Source organism: Phodopus roborovskii, unplaced genomic scaffold (genome assembly GCF_943737965.1).
Source record: "Phodopus roborovskii unplaced genomic scaffold, PHOROB, whole genome shotgun sequence".
Classification (NCBI taxonomy): domain Eukaryota; kingdom Metazoa; phylum Chordata; class Mammalia; order Rodentia; family Cricetidae; genus Phodopus; species Phodopus roborovskii.
This window is the reverse complement of record NW_026126598.1, coordinates 10,222,152-10,245,081: the sequence shown is the minus strand read 5'-3', so window position 1 is coordinate 10,245,081 and position 22,930 is coordinate 10,222,152. Positions and strand designations below refer to the sequence as shown.

General features: G+C 49.3%; 2 protein-coding genes across 2 annotated transcripts; one reads left to right on the top strand and one right to left on the bottom strand.

The window, feature by feature from the left end:
- Pom121c (POM121 transmembrane nucleoporin C) lies at positions 1-17,023 on the top strand. The gene is made up of 13 exons (XM_051205032.1): positions 1-620; positions 1,772-1,987; positions 2,563-2,721; positions 5,926-6,006; positions 7,612-7,783; positions 8,939-9,030; positions 9,734-9,807; positions 10,122-10,246; positions 10,353-10,455; positions 11,024-11,191; positions 11,868-13,466; positions 14,506-14,628; positions 14,995-17,023. Exons 1-13 carry the CDS (start codon positions 52-54, stop codon positions 15,090-15,092), a joined length of 3,579 nt encoding a protein of 1,192 aa, XP_051060989.1. The 5' UTR covers positions 1-51; the 3' UTR covers positions 15,093-17,023.
- Positions 17,014-22,734, bottom strand: Nsun5 (NOP2/Sun RNA methyltransferase 5). Its single transcript, XM_051205033.1, has 10 exons — positions 22,592-22,734; positions 22,361-22,483; positions 21,463-21,637; positions 21,269-21,377; positions 19,239-19,377; positions 19,027-19,142; positions 18,035-18,213; positions 17,657-17,867; positions 17,442-17,582; positions 17,014-17,289 (listed from the first exon to the last, which is right to left on the bottom strand). Exons 1-10 carry the CDS (start codon positions 22,682-22,684, stop codon positions 17,181-17,183), a joined length of 1,395 nt encoding a protein of 464 aa, XP_051060990.1. The 5' UTR covers positions 22,685-22,734; the 3' UTR covers positions 17,014-17,180.
- Between the last annotated feature and the right edge of the window lie 196 nt (positions 22,735-22,930).

The following is a 22,930-nucleotide window of genomic DNA, read 5'->3' as shown; positions in this document are numbered from 1 at the left end:
GGCGCGGTGTACCCTGGGATATTTAAGTCCGCTCCGCGGCGCGGAGCCGCAATGTCTCCAGCGGCTGCGGCGGCTGGCGGAGTCGAGCGGCGGCGGCCTCCGTTGGGTGTGCGGGAAGGCCGGGGCCGGATCCGCGGCTGCGGAGGACCAGCGGGAGCCGCGGCACTTGGCCTGGCGCTGCTCGGCCTCGCGCTCTACCTAGTGCCCGCGGCGGCCGCGCTGGCCTGGCTGGCCGTGGGGGCGAGCGCGGCCTGGTGGGGCCTGAGTCGCGAACCCCGCGGCTCGCGGGGCCTGTCGTCGTTCGTGCGGGACTCGCGCCGCCAACCGCGGCCCGCGCTCACTGCTTCGCCGGCCCCGGCTAAGTCAGCGGTCAACGGCAGCCTCTGTGAGCCCCGCAGCCCGCTTGGAGGCCCTGACCCCGCTGAGCTCTTACTCATGGGCAGCTACCTCGGCAAGCCCGGCCCCCCTCAGCCTGCCCTAGCGCAGGACCCTAGGGACAGGCCGGGCCGCCGCCCACCCTCACGCTCCCCGCCGCCGACGTCGGCGGCCCAGCGAGTCCACCATGTCTATCCCGCGCTTCCCACCCCACTTTTACGACCCTCTCGGAGGCCGCCGCACCGGTAAGTCGCTGAGGCTTAACCTAGGGCTCCACCTGGACATCCGATTTTCCCTTATCTTCCTTTTTTCTTTACTTTGCTTTTTCCCGTCTCCTTCTTTTAATCCCTCCCCCCTTTCCCTTCATTATTCTCCTGTCTCATCATCATCATCATCATTTTAAAGGTAGGGTGTTTGGCCCAGGCTGATCGCAAACCCTTTTTTTGTTTGAGGCTGTCCCTGAACTCTTCATCCTCCTGCCTCCACCTTCTGGATGAGGAGTTCAAGGACAAGATTACAGGTTTGCACCATCACACCAGGGTGTATGCTGTGCTGGTATCAAACCCGCAGCTTCATTCATAGCGGGCAAGCACTCTGCCCATTCATTCCCTCACCTTTGGTTTGGGGTTTTTGAGACAGGATCTCTTGTAGCTCGTGCTGCCCTTTGACCTTACCTGTAGGTGAGGTTGACTTTGGACTGCTGACCCTCCTGCTTGCATCTACAAAGTGCTGGGGTTACAGATGTGCTCCACCACAGACAGCCTAGATTCTGGATAAAAGCATTTTTTAAATTGCATCTGCATTTGAAGTTCAGAGGACAGCTTGTAGTTGTCATTTTTCTCCTTCCACCATGTGGATCCCTGAGATTGGTCTCAGGTCATCAGGGTTTGGCAGCGAGCACTTTTACCCACTCAGCCATTTCACTGGCCCTGACACCCATATGTTCAGTTGAGGTGATGAATACCTGTTAATGTTTGGCTTTGGCTATGTTTTGGTGATTTAGTACAGACAAATTGAACACAGTTATCCCTATACACCCCAACTGCATGTGCTTCTGAAGTACCTATGTGGCCAAGCTTTCAGTTTCCCTCTTAATCTGTTGAAGGTCATGGTAGAGATGGCCATTAAGCCCTTGGATGGAATGGGGGAAATTGCCATTAAAATGCTGTGTTCCTGTTGCTTAGAAAGATTTAAGGTCTGAACTGTCAGTGGTAGAGTGCTTTGTCTAGCATGCACAACACCCCTGGGTTTCATCAGTGCCAAAAATAAATAAGAAGGGGGGGAGGGTTGATATTCTCTGGAAAAGAAGTGTTAATGCCTCTGTTTATGTAGTCAGTTGAATCTGATATACTTTTAAGGCTCTGTGGTTCCAGCATGTGTCTCTTGTTCTCTACAGAGATTGTGGGTCTTTATCCAATCGGTTTGTTATAACACCTCGAAGACGGTATCCCATTCAGCAGGCCCAGTATTCCTTGCTTGGGTCACTGCCAACAGTGTGCTGGAATGGTGGTCACAAGAAGGCTGTGCTATCTGCACGGAACTCAAGGATGGTGTGTAGTCCAGTGACCGTGAGGATTGCCCCTCCAGACAGCAAGTTACTTCGCTCACCAATGTGAGTATGTATGTGTGTGTGCAGGTGAGCACCTGCACATCTACGCCTGTATGGAGACTGGAAGAAAGCCTTGGGTATCTTTCATTACCTTCACTTACTCCTTTGAGGCCAGGGTCTCCCCTGTACCTGAGGCTCAACTTTCAGTCTAACAGATCAAGTCTTAGCTGTCATCTTCTTGTCTCTAGTTCCCCTTGGAGTTGGGTTACAGGGGTATGCAGGATGCCTGGACTATTGTGTGGGTGCTGGGATCTGAACGCCAGTCTTCATGACTGTACAATTCTTTACCACTGAGCCATTTCCATGCACATACTCAGTCACACTCTATTCATACATTGGGCTGGCTTGAAATTGACCGTGTAGCTCAGGCTGGCCCCAGACTGCGGATGATCCTCCTGCTTCTGTCTTCTTACTGTTGGGATTACAGGCATAAGCCACCAGGCCTGACTTCTTACTAATCACAGTAGTTTCTACACATACATGAGTTAGGTTGGTTTTGATTGTTGGTTTGATTGGCTTCTGGTTTCTGTTCTGGTAGTAGTTAAAATCAGTTTCTAGAATCTTGTCTTTCATTGTAGGCCAGAGCAGATACTCAACACAACATTGTCCTCACCATCAAATAATGTCCCGGATCCTTGTGCGAAGGAGACTGTGCTGAGTGCCCTCAAAGAAAAGAAGAAAAGGACAGTGGAGGAAGAAGACCAGCTACCTCTTGATGGCCAGGAAAACAAGAGAAGGTACTGATCAGAAGAGTACAAAACAGGCTTCCCAGGTAGACTCCAGAGAATTTGTTGAAGTATAGGTGACTTCCATGAAGATATAGAGGCCAGCTCCAATGTGAGCCTTGCAACAATTTGGTAGTAAGGGTTTTAATACTGTTTACTTCTTTGTTTTGTTTTGGCTTTTTGATACAGAGTTTCTCTGTGTAGCCCTGCCTGTCCTAGAGCTCACTCTGTAGACCAGGCTGACCTCTAACTTAGAGATCCACCTGCCTCTGCCTCCCAAGTGCTGGGATTTATAGGTGTGCCCTGAATGTACTGTTTACTTCTTAAGGCACGGATTAGGTAAACTTAAATTCCCTTGCACTTACACTTTGCTTTATACAAGATTTTACCTGCATTTCCCTCTCAGTATTCTGAGGCAAATTGGTGTTATACTTGGCAACCCGAGCTGGCCTTGAATTACTTGAATCCTTCTACCTCCTAAATGCTGGGATCATGGGCATGTGTGACCAGCCATCAGCTTTGGATGCTAATCTCTTAAGTTTTATTTTCAAAAGAGAATGCTCAAAAATCTTCCCCTCCAATCATGGTATTCTGTTGTTAAGTGCCAACAGTGTTGCTAGAAGCTGTGCTTGTCCCAGCCAGGCAGTATGGTGCACACCTTTAATCCCAGCACTGAGGAAGCAGAAGCAGGAGGATCTCTGAGCTCCAGGACGGCTAGAGCTACATAGAGAGATACTGTTTCAAAAAAAAAACAAGCAAACAAACAAAAAAGTGCTTGTCCCAGAAAAGTAATAAGTAAGGGCCTACTGCATGCTAGGCACATGCTCACCTGCCAAGCCACAATCCTAGTTCTTACTGGAGGATTCAAGGCAAGGATTGTGCCACTGAGCCATGCACCCAGCCCTACACTAACTTCTTTTTTAATTCAACAAATGCTTATCAGGCACCTATTGTGTACCAGGCCCTACTCTTCATTGTTATGGGACTTTGGATGCAAATCCATTAATATGTACATACACACACAAATATATACGTATGTGGTGTGTATGTGTACACATATATGTTACATAAAGATTTTTAAAATGTTTAGTGTCTGTGGAGTTCAGAAGTTCAAAGCTCCTGAAACTGGAGTTGCAGTTAATTGCAAACCATCATGTGGGTGCTGGGAATTGAGCCTGTATCCTCTGCAAGAACAGTCAGTACTTTAAATTACTGAACCATTTTTTCCAGCCCCTATTTCTGAAATCTTAAGATTATATTGCATTCTTTTTTTTTTTTTTTTTTTTTTTTTTTTTTTGGTGGTGGTGGGATATCAAAAGAAATGTGGAGACCAGAGAAGAACTTGAAGGAATTGGTTCTCTCCTTTCACTGTGTGGGCCCAGGATTTCATTCAAGTTATCAGGCTTGGTGGCAAGCACCCTACCCACACTGGACCCTCCAACCACCACTGTGTTTTTCAAGATTGGGATATTTGAGACAGGGTTTTCCTCTGTAGCCCTGGCCTAGCACTTACTATCCAGGTCAGGCTGGCCTGGAACTTAAGGACACTACCCTCTCTATACGTCTCCTGGCACTCCTGGCAAGATGTCTTATTTAAATGGTTAAAAACCAAGGCAATTACAGATTGTAAGTGTATGAGGATTGGAAATAGAGTGTTAGGTAATGAGAAGGCTCTTGGTGTTAAGGAAAAGGGCTGGCTTCCTTGGGAGATAGTGGATCACGTGCCCAGGGAAAAATAACCATTGTCTACTTTGTCTGGCAGATTTTTAGTTGACCATTTCTATTACTAAATGGCAAAAATGAAGATTTTTTTTTTTTTTCTTGACCTCTTTTTTGAGAAAGTTTTTGTAGCCCATGCTGGCTTAGATTTCACTATGTATGAGCCAGTGGGTGGTGGTGCACACCTTTAATCCCAGCATTGGGGAAGTAGAGGCAGGTGGATCTTTGTGAGTTCAAGGCCGGCCTGGTCTATAAACCTAGTTCCAAAACATTCAGGACTGTTAGAGAGAAACGCTATCTCTAGAAAAAAATAAATAAATAGAATTCACTGTATAGCCCAGGTTACACTGGACTTCATAATCAATCTGTCATAGTCTTCTGAGTGCTGGGATTTTCTCTGTGCATTGCCATGCTCCATTCTAGTTAGGGAAATCTTTATTGGCACATGTAGACAGAGTCTCTCTGTAGCTTTGGAGCCTGTCCTGGAATTCACTCTGTAGACCAGGCTGGCATGGAACTCACAGAGATCCGCCTGCTTGTGCCTGTGACTTCTGAGTGCTGGGATTAAAGACATGCACCACCAACACTGTTGCCGACCCACTTTTGAATTTTTAAAGAAGATTTATTTTTAATGTAACATTGGGGTTTTGCCTGTTTGTACATCTATGTGATGATACCAGATCCTGTGGAACTGGAGTTACAGACATTTGTGAACTGTCATATGGGTGCTGGGAATTGAACCCAGGTCCTTTGGAAGGAGGGCCAACTGCTGAGCCATCTCTCTAGCCCCATGAGTACACTCTTACGTGTAGCAGATAGAGCTTTCCTGACAGTTCTGGAGCACTGGGGGGATGTGAACTGCTACCTATAATGTAACTAAATTTATGATTATAATATCTGATACAAAATCAGCCCCTAAAAACTGATAAATCTGCCAGGCATGGTAGCTGGCACCTGTAATCCTAGGCCCTGTGGAAGTTGAGCCAGGAGGATTGGAAGTTCAAAGACAGCCTGAGGCCACATGAGTTCTGGTGTAGTTTGGGCAAAATAACAAGAACTTGATTCACTTTTTTTTTTTCTTCGTGTGATACACCTGAGTAGTTGAGGTCTATTACAGGGTCTTTCTTACTCCTTAGTTACCAGGACAATCTTAGAGTAATGTACTTTCCAGAAAGAACTGAGTGGTTTGAAACAAACTTTTTCTTGTTTAACATGAAATGTATACTCCACAGAGGTAGTGCGGGGTTCCAGGAATATGAAGAAATGCTTTCAGTTTTCTTCACACTGTTTATTGTGTTTGTATGTAAGTTGTTTCACACATGGAAGGCAGAGCACAGTTTATAAGGCTCATTTCTCTTTTTCTACTGAGGGATCCAAAGATTCCCAGAGTGAAACGAAGGTCAGCAGGTTTTACAGCAAGGCTGGCCCAGGAAATGCTTAAAGGGTTTGAGAAGACAGGCACAAAATTTCATGGAGGTCTTTCTTGGTTTATCGCAGGCGTCATGATAGCAGTGGGAGCGGGCATTCAGCATTCGAGCCCCTTGTGGCCAACGGAGTCCCTGCTGCATTTGTGCCTAAGTAAGTGAAATCCTTGGTAATGCTTAGGAAAAGTGCATTTAGCTCTCGCCCTGTCTGGTTCCTCTTTGCTTTCTACATTGTGTCCAGTTCACACTGTTAAATCTGGAGGGACATTTTGACTAATTTGCCGTGATTGGGTAGTTTCTCTCCAATTCCTTTTCGTGTTTTTCCACTAATATGACTGAAATATGCAGAGGGCCCGTGTTTAATGACATATATACATTGTGCTAATGTTGTGGCAGTCTTGCTGGGATAAGCGCTCTGACACCAGTGAGAGTAGAGGAGAGGAGATGTAGTCACCAGTGGACTGAAGCCAGGGCGGCGACTGAAAGGTCTCACTCCCAGGTCCAGTTTGTGTTTCCATTTTATGCTCTACAACCACAAGGTGGGGTGAAGAAGCAGGTGAGATTTTACAGATGCATATGTGGTCGTCAGGTTGTTTTTAAACACATGTAGTTGACAGGTGTAAGCTTTTCTGTTCAGGTTGTTAGGGACAACAATCTTTTGTTTCTCCAGATCATTCTGTTCCAAGTAGCAAGGAAGTCATACTTAGAAATGAGTAGTACAAGCAGTGCTTTAATTAAACCACCAAATCAGTAAGTCCGTGTCTAATAATTGGTCTTCTCTGTCCTTCTCTACTTCACTAACATGTTATAGTTAACCCTTCACAAAAGGGTCACAAGATCACAAGGCTTCTGCAGTTCAACAAATGTTCTGACATGGAATTTAAGATAAATACTAAATATCTCTACATTTGAGTTTAAAACATTGGAGGAAGATTTACTACAAGGGACGTAGGTTCCGGTATGGTTAAAGAAAAAAAAAGGCTGTCTGTGAGGCCTTGCATTCAGCTCACTGTACTGCACTTTGGGAGATATGCACACTTATTGTGAACTACCAAGATGTAAACGGGCCTGAAATGGGTAAAGGTTGGTGGTGGTGAGGCGGCTTTGGAGGCTCTAGCCTAGATGACACTCTAGGGGAAAGACAGACATCTGGGAGCTAGCTAAGATAAGGGTCCTCCCAAACTAAAGCACTGTTGTGTGAGAAGAGCAGAACAGCTGGCTGGCTTTGGCTGCAGACAGGATGCACAGGTGAAGAAGGAAAGACATCTTGCTACAGGGTCAGTGAACTGGTTTGTGGCTGATGTGGGTTGCCCTGGGACATAGCAAAGGGACCCATGCTAGCAGAGCTCAGCGCAGAGGCCTACAGAAAAGAGTTTAGAAGATTTCTTTTTGGATTGAAGGCTCAAGAGAGTGGTTGGTTCTTAACTCTTGATTTTTTCTTTCCCCTCTGAACAGCTTTATTGAAGTATCATTGACAGCCATTACACTGCTTCCCCATGAAGCCATAATCAAGGTGTTACCCTTCCCTCCGGCCCCAGGAATCTGCTGCTCTGCTCTCTGTAGTCCTGTTTGTGTTTCCCATGCTGTGCTTTAACCAGTCAGTGTGTCAGATACAGCAGCCATGTCATTTGTTGATAGTGCCCACGAGAACATTGTGGTCTTCCTTCAGGCATATTCAAAAAGATGTGTCGGAACCATGGAGGACATAATAGAGGAAAACACACCTTCAGTAGCATGTCTGCTTTTTCCTTTCTGTTAGACCTGGCTCCCTGAAGAGAGGTCTGGCTTCTCAGAGCTCAGATGACCACTTAAACAAACGGTCTCGTACCTCCTCTGTGAGCTCCTTGACTAGTACATGCACAGGAGGCATCCCCAGCTCCAGCCGCAATGCCATCACTAGCTCCTACAGCTCCACCCGTGGCCTCTCACAGGTATGTCTCAGGGCGGTGGACCAAGGATGCAAACTACCCTGTTGCCTTGCATTGGAACTATCTCAGGTTAACACAAATACAAAGCCTTAAATAAAAAGTGAAGTAAAATGCAGACCCCAGGGACTAAACAGAATGTGAACCTTATACAAATGGAGCTGTTACTACAGATGGACCAAGGAAAAAAAGTGCAGTACATGGTACTGATTTGGCTGAGAGGGTTTGTTCAATTTGGAGTGTAGATGAGATATATAAGCACTTAGAATTTGGTACAAGTTTTTAAAATATGAAGTAGTTGTCATTCTTGTTTAGAGTTAGTTAATATCTATGTGTAGGGAAGCCAGGCAGCTTTGCTGTCAGGCAGGCTTGATACTAATATTGACATTAACACTAGTAGCTGTGTGGACTTGTGCAGATTGATCAGTTATCTTTTTAGTTTGGTTTTGTTTTTTGAAACAAGGCCTCATGGATCCCTGGCTGTCCTGAAGTTTACTATGCCTCTCAGGCTGGGCTTGAACTTATAGTGATCCTCCTGCTTCTGCCTCTCCAAGTACTGGAGTTTCAAGCCAGCTATTATTTTTTTTAATATGCTTAAGCGTATTCTGATAGAATATCAGAATCTGCAAAACTACCATAGTTAGTCCTTGTTGGAATTTATAATGGGTACAAGTATTATCTTACATGGCTTAAAACACTTTTAAGGTTTATTATTTTGGAGGGAATTGCAACCAGGGCTATACAGTGAGATTTGAACTCAAAAAGAAGAAAAAATACTTTTATTTATTTGAGCCTTTGTGAGTTTAGGTGCACCATTTGCGTGCAGGTCCCCACAGAGTCCAGAAAGCATCCAATCTCCTGGAACTAGAGTTACAGTACTTATAAGCACAATCTGATGTGGGTGCTGGGGGAACCAAACCTAGGTCCTCTGAAAGAGCAGCAAATATTTCTTAACTGCTGAGCATCCCTCCAGCCCCTTAAAAAGGTGGTTTGTTTGATTTGGCTGTTGTGGAACTCACTCGTAGACCAGGTTGGCCTCTGTAGATCCACCTGCCTCTCTGCCTGCTAGTGCTGGGATTAAAGGCATGCACCACTGTACCTAACCCATTTTGAATTTCTCTCAGTAGTAGTCTTAGATGTGTCACTCTGCTTGACTTGCAGCTGTGGAAGAGGAGTGGTCCCACCTCATCCCCCTTTTCCAGCCCAGCTTCCTCCCGTTCCCAGACACCAGAGAGGCCAGCCAAGAAAACAAGGTAATCATCATTCACTTCTGCTCACTTTGTGTGGACAGGGAGAATGGGGCTTACCAGGGATTGGCTGTTGGGCTTTCTGTTGACTCTGACTCAGCAACTCAAGAGTCAAGCCCTAGAAGAGCAGCAGAATGCCTGCTACAGTTGATCCCCTGTCATGCGGTCTGAGCACACTGATGGTTGGGGTCCCTTCTCTGTCTCATACTCCAGTGGGAGTGGTGCAGAGGCCACTGGGAGTGGAGTGCAGAGTGGATCGGGTCAGCAGGGAGCCTGGGTCCCTGGCCCCAGCTCACTCTTCACTGGAGCTCGGCTCCCTCGGGGATCAGGTCTGTCTGTGTCTGGTTCTATCTGGCGCCCAGCATTTTTTATTTTCACCCTGTCACGGGCCTGCTTTCTCACCAGCTTCAGTCCTAGCTCCCAGCACTAACCAACTGTTAGAGCCTGAAGATGCAGTTTGGGGCCCTGGACTTGGCAGGCTCTGAGTAAGGAAGGCTTCGAAGTTTCTTGTACTGTATTTAACTAAAGGCCATTTATTCGTGGCCTCTGTTAACTGCCCACCTTCCTCTCTTCAAGAACTGTGACATGTGACATGCTGAGCCATTGTCTTTGTAGACTCTAGCCATGAGTGAGTGAGGGAGTGAGTGAGGTGCTGTGCAGTCCAGGTAGTCTTCCCAAACAAAATCTAGCCTTTTCACAATCCCCACAGAGAGGAGGAGCCATGTCACCATCCCAGTTCTTCAGCTCCCTTGGTAACAGACAAGGAGTCCCCAGGAGAAAAGGGTAAGTAAAGAAGCCTTGTGGGCTGAGGGTGGCATCTGCAGTGGAAGAGGAAGTTAGCACCATTGAAGTTAACAGAGCATTGCTCTATCTAGGGCATGGGCCTTAGTGTGGGAAGGGAGAAAGGCAGACACAGTCCAGTACACATGTGAGGACTGGCAGGTAATGAGCTCATGTGGGGCTCTGGGTCATAGCCGTCCCAGAAGCAACTTTGAACTGACATTGTGGATACTTCCAGCCACTCACAGAAAACATGTCTTCCAACAAAACAGTCCTGTCCTGAATGAGCAGGGAGGCCAGCAAACCTATGTTTGTAGTTACAGATACGGCCACTGGGAAGCAGCAGAACTCTTGGACCTCCCCACCTACACCTGGCAGCTCTGGGCAACGCAAACGCAAAATTCAGTTGCTGCCCTCCCGGCGAGGGGACCAGCTCACTCTGGTGTGTCTTTTCTCTCCCTTTCAGCTCTTTCACACTCAGGAGGGCTGGCAGTGGGTTTCTTTGTCTTCTGAGGGTTACCCTAACCTGTCTTTGTTCCCTTGGGCAGCCTCCGCCCCCTGAGCTAGGTTATTCCATCACTGCTGAAGACCTGGACATGGAGAGGAAAGCCTCCTTGCAGTGGTTTAACAAGGTTTTGGAGGACAAGACAGGTAAGGATGCGAGTGCAGTGTGCTCTAGAGGGCTGAACACCTGCCGTCTTGGGGTTTGTTTCAGAGGTTTTCCTTAGAAGACGTGTGGCAGAACACTTGATTTCCCTTTGTTTTAGTTTTGAGTCTCATCTATCCAAGGCTGTCTTCAAATGCATAACCTGCTTCAGCCTTCCAGGTGCTGCGTTACAGATGGCTGCCACTATAGCCAGTTCTTGAATTTTTTTGTTCCCTGATTTTACCAGGAGTCTTATAACCAATAGCTGTCACCAACACTTTTCCATGGGACCTGGAAGTTTTGTTTTGTTTGTGAAAATGGTGTTACTGTTTAACCCAAGTTTACCTCACCCTCATAGTCCTCCTGCCCGCACTCCAGTCCAGGTCATATGTCACACTCCATTCCAGCTCCCTTTGTTCGTTCTTTGGGAAGCCTGCTGGGGTCTTCATTGACGCCTGTACACCAGTGTGCCACCTGTGAGTTAGGGAAACGTTTCTGGACAAGCATTCTGGGCTCTGAGCTTCCTGTACCTTTACTCTGGAACTTCCATTTAAGAAGCTTGTCTCTCCTCAGATGACGCCTCCACCTCGGCCACTGAAAGCCCACCTGCTGCCAACCCTCCTTTCTCATTCACCTTGCCTGCTGCCTCATCAGCCTCCCTCCCAGTGCCCAGCTCTAACCCACTGTTGGAGAGCTTGAAGAAGATGCAGGACTCTCCATCTCCAGCCCCACCATCCTCAGGTAAGCAGTGTGCTCTGCCCGGTAATGGCAGGCTTTTGACACGAAGGGGGTGTAGAGTCTGTCAGTTCTAGGCTTCAGAGTGCTCTGGTCTGGAAATATACAGGAGACAGGCTGTCACACTGGGTTCATGATTCAAAGCCGACTGCCCTAGTGGCTCTAAGCCTGTGTCATCTGTGAGAATGATGTCTTCCTTGAGGTGTCTGCAGTTGTGACGTGATCCGTCCCATAAGGTGTCAGAGCTTTCTGGATCACAAGCCTAGAGTAACTGAAATGCCTTTCTCTGGGTGAGGCTGGTGATCCTTGCCAGTTGTTAACTCTGTGCTGCCACACATGGACACACTGTTGTAGATGGGCTTCTCACACTGGAGATGCAGCTCTTGGGGCTCAGGCAACACTACTCTGCTGGGTTGGTAAACGTGATGGGTCTTTGTTAGACAAATAGGCACATGTAGGTAAGTGAGTAGACATCAGAGATGGCACAAATGGCATTTTCCTTCATGACTACACGTGCAGCCCCCCCCCCCCCCCATGCTTGCTTCTTCCTTCTGTCTTTCCTGGAATCTGGGACTAGGAATAATGCCTTCTTAAGTGCCTGCACATTGGTGGTGCTGGAGGAAACAACATGCTGAGTGCCACCTGCAGACACCCTCAGCTTACCTCACTTCCTCCTTCACAGAGCCTGCTGCAGCAACAACTACTGCAGCCCCTTCTCCTCTGAAGACACCCAGCCTCCTGACTCCTCTGGTCTCACCTCTGACAGGGCCATTGGCCAGCACCTCCTCAGACTCTAAACCTACAGCCACATTCCTGGGGCTGGCCCCTGCTTCATCTGCAACACCACTCACTGACACCAAGTCCCCTGGAGTCCCTCAGGCTGAGCAGGCTGTCAGCACTGCAGCCTCCACGGCTCCCTCCCCCACCCCAAAGCCCAGCATGCTGTTTGGGATGCTGAGCCCACCTGCCACTTCCTCCCTCGCCACGACTGGCCCAGCTTGCTCTCCCATGTTTAAGCCCATTTTTATGGCCACACCTAAAAGTGAAAATGATAGCCCCTTGCCATCTATCTCCTCAGCCACCACTACAACAACTTCATCCAGCATCACCCTCCCCACAACGGCGAGTTCCACAACTCCCACTTTCAAGCCCATTTTTGACAGTGTGGAGCCAGTTACATCCATGCCCCTGTCAGCCCCATTCTCCCTGAAGCAGACAACTGCTACAGCCACCACTACAGCCACACCAGCCCCTCTCTTCACCGGCCTGGACACTGCTGCCTCCACGGTGGCCTCCAGCACCACAGCTTCTGCCTCAAAGCTTGTGTTTGGCTTCGGAGTGACCACTGTGGCCAGCACCGCCAGCAGTACCATGACTTCGGCCTCCCAGCCACTTCTGTTTGGAGGAGGGCCTCCTGTCACTGCTGCCAGTTCTGCCCCGGCCCTGCCCTCCATCTTCCAGTTTGGCAAGCCCCCTGCCACAGCAGCCTCTGCAGCAAGCACCTCCTTTACCCAGCCCCTTGCCAGCTCTTCCCAGACAGCGGCCGGCAGCGGCAGTGGCTTCGGTGGCTTTGGCAGCACCCTCACCACCACCTCCTCAGCCGCTCCCACCACCAGCCAGCCCACACTGACCTTCAGCAGCACCATCAGCCCTGCCTTCAACATTCCCTTTAGCTCTGGTGCCAAGCCTGCACTCCCAGCTTACCCTGGAGCCAACCCACAGCCCACGTTTGGAGCCACTGAGGGGGCCACCAAGCCAGCACTTGCCCCAAGTTTTGGCAGCTCTTTCACTTTTGGCAACTCTGTGGCCTCCGCCCCATCGGCAGCTCCAGCACCAGGCACCTTTGGCAGCGCTGCACAACCGGCTTTCGGCGGCTTGAAGGCAGCGGCCTCGGCCTTTGGCACCCCTGCCAGCACGCAGCCGGCTTTCGGGAGCACCACGTCTGTGTTCTCCTTTGGTTCAGCCACCACCTCTGGCTTTGGTGCCACCACGCAGACCACCCAAAGTGGGAGCAGCAGTTCTTTATTTGGGAGCTCTACTCCATCCCCGTTCACGTTTGGTGGCTCAGCAGCTCCTTCTGGCAGCGGAGGCTTTGGGCTTGGTGCTACTCCAGGCACCAGCTCCACCTCTGGAACTTTCAGCTTTGGATCTGGACAGAGCGGGACCACGGGCACCACCACCTCCTTTGGGGGAAGTCTGAACACCCTGGGCACAGCCAACCAGAGCTCACCCTTCGCCTTCAACGTGGGCAGTACGCCTGAAAGCAAGCCTGTGTTTGGAGGTGAGATTGGGAACTGTGTTAAGGCATAGTGCATAACAGCCTACATGTAAGTTACAGGCCAGCTGGCAATTCAAGCTAGTTAATGATGGAGGGGCCCTGCGTTGCCAGTAAAGATTTCTGGAGGGCTGGAGTGGGTAACACCTGTTCTTAAAGAGGACCTAAACCCTAACCCCAACCCTTATCCAGTGACTGTCAACCACCTATAGCTGTAGTTCCAAGTGATCTGATGCCACTTTCTAACCTCCACATACCAGTGCTCAGTAACTAGGTGAGGCAGTGTGTACCTGTAATCTCAGTGCTGAGTGTGGAGGTAGGCAGACCCCGTGGACTTGTTGGCCAATCTTGCCAAAATAGCCAGCTCCAGGCCTCATTCTGGAAGACACCCAGTGTCAACCTCTGGCTTCTATACACTCCCAGTATGATTATTACACTGGTGCAAACACATACACAAGACAACACACAGGCAGAGTTTGTGTGGCTGTTATTGGCACCAAAGGATCATGAGTCTTTCTCACTAGTGGTGAAGTCACTTAAGAATGGTGATGGGGAGGGTGATGGTTCAGGGTCCTTTTGGTGGGGGGGGTGATTGACAGGACCAGGACTATTACAAGTCTGGTGGGCTGAACCTCAGGAGATGGACTGGGTATGGTGTGCATGCCTGTTATCCCAGTACTTAGGCTTGGACAGTAGGTTAGAGAGTTTCAGGCCAACTTGGGCTACATAGCAGACCCAGTCTCAAAAATAGCAAAACAAAAGAATTGGGTGTTTGAGGTAGGAGGGGTGAGAAGTGGTCTGGAAGCAGCATAAGAACAAGACATCCCTGAGATAATTGCATACAGGCAGAGCAGGAGCCATTCTCAGGCCATCCTGGGAGGGTTAGGGACCATTCAAAGTGAGTGTGAGAGGAAAGGTGGGGAGGCAGGGTTAGGATTAACCTGACCGTGCCAAACCTTCTGCAGTTGTACACGGAAGGGTGGTAGAGGCCAGCCAATGCTAAGGGATAGCCCAGTCTCTGCAGCTTTCAATCTCTCCCATCTAGGCACATCCACACCCACTTTTGGGCAGAGTACCCCTGCCCCTGGAGTAGGCACCGCAGGCAGCAGCCTCTCTTTTGGGGCCTCCTCAACACCTGCCCAAGGCTTTGTTGGAGTCGGACCTTTCGGTAAGCAGCCAGTCTGTTGACAGCATGATGCCCCTATCCCTTGGATGAGGAGTGATTGTGAGGACAGCGGATTGCTGGCCCTCGGGGTCTAGGGGTACAGGAGAATTGAGCCTTCTCAGGAAACTCGAGAATTTGGAAAGCCTAGTGCTGGTATGTTTTTGTTGGTTTGGTCTATTTTTATGTTTTGGTGTTTTTCCTGCATGTTTATGATTGGGTCCCATCAAGGGCTAAGAGGGCTGCCAACAGCTTTGGAAGCCCTGGTAGAATGTCTATGCTTCTGTGGTGACCTAACTTCCCAGAGCAAGGCACCAGGCATATCTTCTGTGGCAGTAGCTGCCCTGATGAAGTCTTATCAACTCTTTCCAGGGTCAGCGGCCCCTTCGTTTTCCATTGGCGCGGGATCCAAGACCCCAGGGGCTCGACAGCGACTTCAGGCCCGAAGGCAGCACACCCGCAAGAAGTAGTAGCCTGCCTCTTGTCTCCTCTCCCTTCCCTTGCCTGAATCTGGACCTCAGCACCTGCTAGGAAGAAAGAGCCTCTGACCCTTCGAATTCCATAGCAAACCCAGCCCGTCACCAGGGCAGAAGTGGCAGACTGGCCCTTTGTGTTCTAGAGAAAGTAGGTGCCCCAGGGAGGGGCAGAAGCCGACACTTGAACAGTCACACTGGTGAGGCTGGAGAACTGAAGAAACACCTGTACATATTGTCCTCTTGCTGCCCCAGCGCTTGTTTAGTGTGTGGCCTAGGCGGCCTCCTCCTTTCCTTGAGCACCATCTCTGCTAGAGGGTGCATGGTACCCACTTGGATCCCTAGTATACATTGTGTAGGATTGGGGGAAACAGAATGTCCCTGAGCTTTGCCTGCTTAGCTTGGCCATAAGTGGTCTTTTCCTCTGGTTCCTTCAGGGTCTCTTCTCATTTCTTGCTGCTCTGTCCTTTACCTGTCCTCTGAGATTCATTCCTTTTAAATGGCAGTGAATCTTACTTTGCCTTGGAGACCCCAGTGGGCGCTGCTCGCCTCTTCTGCCAAGTGTGTTTATCTCCAGCCCTCTGCCAGTCCGGCCTCCAAAAAGTTGGTGGCTCAGGACTTAGCCTGGCAGAGCCAGCGGAGAAGTTTGCTCCAGGAAGTCCTGGGGCAGGCAGACTGCCCACCACTGCTTCTAGCTGCCTCTTCACCTGCCCGACACCCCCACAGGCCACTTTGCCTCTTCGGGATTGTATTTTCCAAGCCTTGTACTGTGTTTGTCTGATGTTAATGTGTGTTGCTCCTTGAATCGAGTTTGGAGGAAGAATTGAATTGTATGTGTGGCGGCATGTTGGTAATGCCGGACTTAATGTCGCCTGGGCCCTCCTAGGCCTAGCTAATTGAATGCTGAAAGTGGCACCGCGTGACAGCCACAGCGCTGACTCCTGAATTCTCAATAGTGTTTTGACTTAAGGGCTGGCAGCCCAGGGGATAGAGCCTGTAGGAGCAAAGACTTTCCTCTGTTGTTCCTCCCCCACATAATACACCCCTGGCAAGGGCGTCTTCTGCCAGTGTTTGGAGTTGTAGATGAATGAACTACACTTTCAGGTTCCTTAGTTGTATTCCCAAAAGGGTCCTTCCCAGCCTTTCTCTTTCCTTTCCAAAAACCACATCCTTAGGCCCCAGAGCCTGGCTGCCATGCCCATCCTCTTTGGGAGAAGTATGAATGCGTGTGTCTAAATTAAAAGAAAAAAAATATTTAAACGTTTTTTAACAAAATAAAAATTTATTTTTATATTTAAGCTAAATTGCCTTTTAAATTCCTTCAAGCTTGGTTCACTGAGATGGTTAAGTATAAATGCTGTTGAATAGTAGAATTAGCTGTATAGTTATGCCTGTGTGAAGGAGGGGCTCATGGCTGTCCCCAGCAGCTCTGCTAAGGGGGCAGAGCTCCTTCTGGACATGTCGTATAAGTGTGATTCTTTCTTTATAAACAATGTGATGTAGCTGTAACTGGTCCCTTCCCTTTGTGACTGGCAGGGGTTAGGCTGGGTTGTATGGAGCTGGGGAAGAGCTGGACCTCAAGTCCCAAATGCCTGTGAGGATGGGGATGGAGATAGGTGGGGTCTGCACAGGAAGCCTCTACCTGTGCCTCAGGTAAGGAAGGGGTCTCCCTGCAATTCAGTCTGAGCTAATTACCTCAGCTCCACAGCAGGCCTGCATCCAGGGCCCCTGAAGAGGCGTCCTGGCATAGCCTCGGTGTGTGAGCACATTTGTCCGTGCTCACGCTGGACAGGGACAGGGAGCCTGGGGCTTCCTACTACAGACAGACTGAGTTCCTGTGAGCGTAGCTGAGATTTTTTTTTTTTTTTAGTATGAATGTGAGATTGTTCTTGCTTATGTCATTAAAAATAAAACTGTGATCTGTCATAGACCCGAGTCTGCCCTTTATTTGTGAAGCAAAGAACTGGTAGAACTGCAACTGCCCAGTGAGGAACGCACAGGGCCAGGACATCTGCCCTTCCCAGAGGAGCAGGGTCCCCACAGTGCGAAGGAAGGCTTTGCTCGCTGTAGGGCTCACGGTGCCCACTATGTGCTCGGCTGCATGTTGGCACCAGTTGCTGCTTTGCGTCTTCTCTTTCTCTTTGGGGCTTTGCTGAGAGGTTCTGGAACCACTGCTTTGTCCTGTGGAGTTGGGCTGGAAGAACAAGCCAGAGGTTAGCAGATGTGATGGCCCATACCTTTAATTCTAGTATTCAGGAGGCAGAGGCTCAAACTCTTCAGAGTTTGAGGCCAACCTGGGTCACACAGACCCTGCCTGGAACACAAACAAAAACTGCTCCTCCTTACCCTGGCACTTCTGCCCGTTCAAACACAGCAACAAAGAAGCCACCAGTGAGTGTGGTCTCAGGAGAAGCCCGGAGGCAGTGTTCAGACCCTGGAAAGGTACTCAGACCTCGGTGAGGCCACGTGGGTAGGACAGGAGCCAATCTGTGGAGAACGGGAGGACTCAGACCATGATGAGAAGTAGCCTGTGACCTCTCAGACCCTGGGGACACCATTACCTGAAGACCCCCGAGCTCTGCTGTAGAGCCTCTTGGACCACGTCTTCATTCTCTTCTTGGCAAAGGGAACACGTGGAGTAGACCAGGCGTTGCAGAGAGGGGAAGGTGAGTGCATGGCACAGAGCCCGTTGCTGGAACCCTGCCAAGGCCTGCAGGCGTTCCTTGCTAGGTGTGCCTCCCCCATGCTCCTCTAGCTGCCGACTCAGCATACCTATGGAAAAGGAGCTGCAATTATGAAGCCATTTCCCACCAAAATCCCCATCTTATAGATGAGCATTTGCCTATCACAAGATAAAAGTAATACCAAGATTAACTGGAAGCCTTTAGTATCCAAGTTGCTGTGGGGTTAGGACCACAGCCATACTGTCCCCATCTCACCAGAGCCACTACAAGAAGGATCCAGCAAGATGTACTGGACCTGGCTGTAACGCTGGTCAGAGGGAGAGACTGTCAGGAAGTCCTTTTCTGCTAACTCGCAGCAAGAGACCCCAGCTCGAGCCAGCAATGTAGCCATGGCTGCCAGTCGCTTAGCATCCTGGTCAAAAGCAAAGATCTTCCTAGGGAAGAGAGCAGAGGCAGAATGAGATGAGGATTTCTTTTAAATTAAAACTTCTAGGGGACCAGAGAGGTGGCTCAGTGGTTAAGAGCACTGGCAGCTCTTCCTCAGGTCCTGAGTGGAGGCTCACAGTCATCTATAGTGGGATCTGATGCCCTCTTCTGGCCTGCAAGTGTATATGCAGATAGAGCACTATATACACACAAAATAAATCCTATAAAAAAAAAAAAGACTTATGTGTCTGTATGTCACATATGTGCAGGTGCCTGTGGAGGCCAAGACAAATAATGCAACCCAGGGAGCTAGAGTTAAGGAAGTTGTGAGCCACCTGACATGAGTGCTGGGAACTGAACTCAGGTCCTCTGGAACAGAAGCAAGTGCCCACTGAGCCATTTTGCCAGCCCCTGAACTGAGGACTTATGGAGCCCCACAGTTAGGTAACTGATATCAAACTGTAACATAAAATAAGTCAGGACACAGGTCTGGGGGTGTAGCTCAATGCTTACCTAGCTTGTATAAGGTTTTGGGGATTCAATCCCCAATACACTACCACCCGTAACAAAACAAAAAGCTAGGATACAACATATTTAAATGGCTTATAGGGGTCCCTGCCAGATACCCAGCCTGAGAAGAAACCCAAGGGCATAGGGAGTTTTGTCTCACACCAGTAGCCTGGCTTGGAACTAGGCTATGAGCTGCCCAGGGCCATGCTATGTTCTCAATCTATCATTCAGTGAGACCCCACCCCACCCCACAAAGCGTAAGAGTCAACCACGCCCCTCCTTCTGCCTCAAAGCTCATTGTCAGCACTCACCCCTGGTTCTTCAGAAGGGCTGCAATGTAACTGGTCTTGTTGCCAGGGGCAGCACAGGCATCAATGACATGGGAGCCTGGCGGGGGAGACAGCAGCATGGCTGGGAGGCAGCTGGCCTAGCAGGGCAGAAGATGGTGGGTAGCTGGGTGAACACAGAGCCCTTAAGTCATTACCCCACACACCCTCTCTTTCTCTGCCCTCCCCTCCCCCACCTTATCCTGCAGGATGAGATGGCCAGCGCGGTAGAGTGGATGCTCATGCAGATCTGTCTGTGCAGGGAACACAAGAAGCTCAGGCAACAAGGGATCCAAAAGAAAATGTTGACCCTTGAGAGTTCGCAAGTCCTCCAGGCTGGCAGGGAACAACCACTGGTTAGGTTTTGTTTTTAACCTTTATTTTATGTGTTTAGGGTGTTTTGTCTGCATCAGCATGTATACAGTGCCTGTGGAGACCAAAAAAGGGTATCGGGTTCCCTAGGACTGGAGTTATAGATGGTTGGGACCACTATGTGGGTTCTGCTCCTCTCAAAAAGCAGTCATGCCCTTAACCACTGAGTCATCACCCCTGCTTTTCACTTTTAAACAAAGACTTATTTTAAAATTATGTAACTATGTCTAGGTATGTGCATGTGAGAGCAGGTACCCTGAGAGCCATCAGAGGCTCCTGGAACTGGAGTTATAAACCACTCAACATGGGTGCTAGGAACTGAACTTGGGTCCTCTGCAAGAGCAGGGTTTGCTCTTTAACTGCTGAGCTGTGTTTGTTGAGACAGGATCTGGAACTCAATCCCATCTCGACCTCCCCAGTACTGGGATAACAAGTTTGTAACATCAAGCCCTACCCCTAAAAGAGGGGGTAGAGGTTGCAAGGGCTGCTGAGTTGGCTCACCAAGTAAAAGCACTTGCTTGTACACACACAACAATAATTACAATGATTAAAATTGGGGCTGGAGAGATGGCTCACAGGTTAAGAGCACTGGCTGCTCTTCCAGAGGTTGAGTTCAATTCCCAGCATCCACATGGTGGCTCACAACCATCTGTATGAGATGTGGTGCCCTCTTCTGGCATGTTAGGCAAACATGCAGACAGAACACTGTATACATAATAAATACATCTTTAAAAAAACGATTAAAATTGGATTGATACATTGACTTTATAAATGGTGATGGTGGTAAGAACAGCACTTCACATAAATATGTAACACAAAATTACAAAAAGTATGTTTACAGCCCATACAAAAATAGTTGAAAATTTTGTCCTGATTCAAAGCCAAAATCTAACAACTTTTTTTTTTGAAACTCAAGTTAGCAAATCAAACACCAAATTTTCAAATCTGACATTCTAATGCATTAAAATCCAAAGACAGACTAATCTGATACTTCATGTAAAGGATGGCAGTATGGCTGTAGGAAAATAATAAAAGTTTTTGTTGTCCGTATTTAGATCATTATGTTTCTAAAAGAGCAGGGACTATATGTACAGTACAACACTGTAGCCCCTAATATGCAGTAGTCTCAAATATGAGTCTGTGGGCTGTAACCGGGTGTGCACTGCTGGGTGTTTCAATATGTGACGGGATATGACACACATTATGTCACATAATGAAACACCAACACATGCTGCTAAGAATGCCCAGGACTCATATATGTCTGATTATGAATTATGTTTTATCATTGTGTCTTCAGAAACCTCCTACTGTTTCCAAATATTTGGAACTGTACATTGCTATGCAGTCCATGGGGCCTTGACCTACAGCTGAAAAGGCTGTAATCCAGACAAACTAGAAAGGCAAGAGGGAGCAGCTGGACTAGAGAACAAATAGACGGGTCACCAGGACGTAGAATAAGAATTGCAGGGAAACCAGGTATCAGAAGGTGATGAGGAAAACTGCTGGAGGGGCTAGACATAGCCTAGCAGCTAGGAACACACTGCTCTTTCAGAGGACCTAAGTTTGGTTTCTAGCACCATGTCCAGCAGCTCGCCTGCCTATAGCTCGATCTCCAGAGGGTCCAATACCCTCTTTTGGCACATGCACACACCCACACATAGACATACGTATTATATATCATTTAAAACAAAGATAACATCCTTTTTAAAAGAGAGAACATTTTGTTGGGAAAGTAGGAAAGACATCTAGAGAAAGCAGTCACTACCTCTAGCCTCTCTCACCACAGACTCCTGCTTAACCAGGAATCTGGACATCCAGGAAAATGAAGGCACCCAGGCAGGTGCTAAGTTCTCACCTGGAAGCCCGACCCTGGTAGGAGAAACCTTGTCTCTTGAAATAATCGATTGCATCCTCAGGGCAGGTCTTCAGCGTGTTCACACGCACAAACCGAGGCACCTGGTAGGCTGGAAGCCACAGCAATGAGTGGGTAGGAAGGCAAGCCCCCTCCCCCTCTGAAGGCCATTGCCCTCCCCTCACTCTCCAGTTCACCTTGGCCAGGCCTGGATTTCTCTTCCAACAGGTCCTCATTTCGGCTCACACCCCGATGGACCTTGAGCCGGGCCAACTCAGCCTTGAGTCTTGCCTGGTGTCTGCCGAGCAGGGCCTTCCATCGGCCTCCACCCCCTCGAAAACCCTTCCCTAGCAACAATTCATACACTAGCACCTAGATAGAGAAAAACAGAAAAACTATTAACATCATAAAACCCTCCAGCGGGAAGACTAAGGTCCAGTCCAGACAGTCTTGTCATGGGGATTTTCTTGCCCAAGATCACCCAAGAAATTGATGTCCCAGTAGGCAAACGCCTACAATCCCTGCAGTCTCATACATGAAGACTACAAACTAGTAATTCACCTGTTACCAATTTAAGACCAGCGTGAGCAACTTAGCAAGAACGTGTCTCAAAAACAAACAAAAACAAAGGGAGCAAGGCTCAGGTACTGGGTAGAGAGCTTGCCTAGTATCCACCTGCCTAGAATCCTCCAGTGAGGGCCTGGGGATGTGGCTCAGTGGTAGAGCTCCTATCTAGAATCCTCCAGAAAGGATCTGGGGATGTGGTTCGGTGTTGGAACTCTTCTCTGGCAAGCTGGTTCAATCTCCAGCGTCACAAAAAGACAGACAGACAGAAAGAACGCAGATTTAGTATTGAAACCCAGTGTCCTGCCTCCCATGGCTGTACCTTTTCCAGCCACCTGTTCGGTGGAGCTCTGGACCCCCAACCTTCCTGCCATCATCACCCTTTCCGGTAGGTAACCTCTGCCACTGTCCTATTTAGCCCTTCACGCAATTCTCCCCATGAAGTCACATCCGTTCCAGCTCAATTCGGGTCCCAGAAAGAGGTGCAGAACTATGCACGGGTGGCAGGCTCTGGCCGCAGTCGCCGCTCACCTTGGCCAGGTGCGGTCGCAGCTTCTTCTCGGCGCGCAGGAGCCCGGCGCTGGCGATCACGGTGTCCAGCACGGCCGAGTAGCGCTGCGTCTCGCACACCAGCGCGTACAACTGCTTCACGTTCTGCGTGGCACAGGGGCGACATGCCGCATCCAAAGCGGGACTCACCTCCCACCACCACCCGGCCAGCCCAGCTCCGCAACCCTTCCTCCCTGCAGCCGGCCCCACTACCTGGAAGCTGCTGGAATACACCAGTCCCTTCAGGGAGCCCTGGCGGCTCTCCACGCCTGCCAGCACCGCCGCCGCGGCCGCGTACAGCCCCATGCTGTTGCTTCGGCAAAGGCTGTACGGCACTGTCGCAAAACCTCGACCAGGCTTTGCGGCCGCTGCAACATCCGGCACAGCGGGCTTCCGGAATCCAAAGGGGTGATCCTACTCCCAAGAAGCTAGCTGCTTTCCGTTTTCAGCATCTAAAAAGTAATTCTAAAGCCGGGCATGGTGGCGCACGCCTTTAATCCCAGCGCTCGGGAGGCAAGCGAGTTGGGTCTGCATAGTTTCAGGACAGCTAGC

Excerpts from the sequence above, each read along its gene's own strand:
- Pom121c (XM_051205032.1), top strand. The coding sequence starts at position 52 with ATGTCTCCAGCGGCTGCGGCGGCTGGCGGAGTCGAGCGGCGGCGGCCT. Across the intron at positions 621-1,771 it reads TCTCGGAGGCCGCCGCACCG|AGATTGTGGGTCTTTATCCA; the intron begins GTAAGTCGCTGA and ends TGTTCTCTACAG. Across the intron at positions 7,784-8,938 it reads CCACCCGTGGCCTCTCACAG|CTGTGGAAGAGGAGTGGTCC; the intron begins GTATGTCTCAGG and ends CTTGACTTGCAG.
- Nsun5 (XM_051205033.1), bottom strand. The coding sequence starts at position 22,684 with ATGGGGCTGTACGCGGCCGCGGCGGCGGTGCTGGCAGGCGTGGAGAGC. Across the intron at positions 19,143-19,238 it reads ATCTCATCCTGCAGGATAAG|GCCAGCTGCCTCCCAGCCAT; the intron begins GTGGGGGAGGGG and ends CTGCCCTGCTAG. Across the intron at positions 17,868-18,034 it reads TCCTTCTTGTAGTGGCTCTG|GTATGCTGAGTCGGCAGCTA; the intron begins GTGAGATGGGGA and ends CCTTTTCCATAG.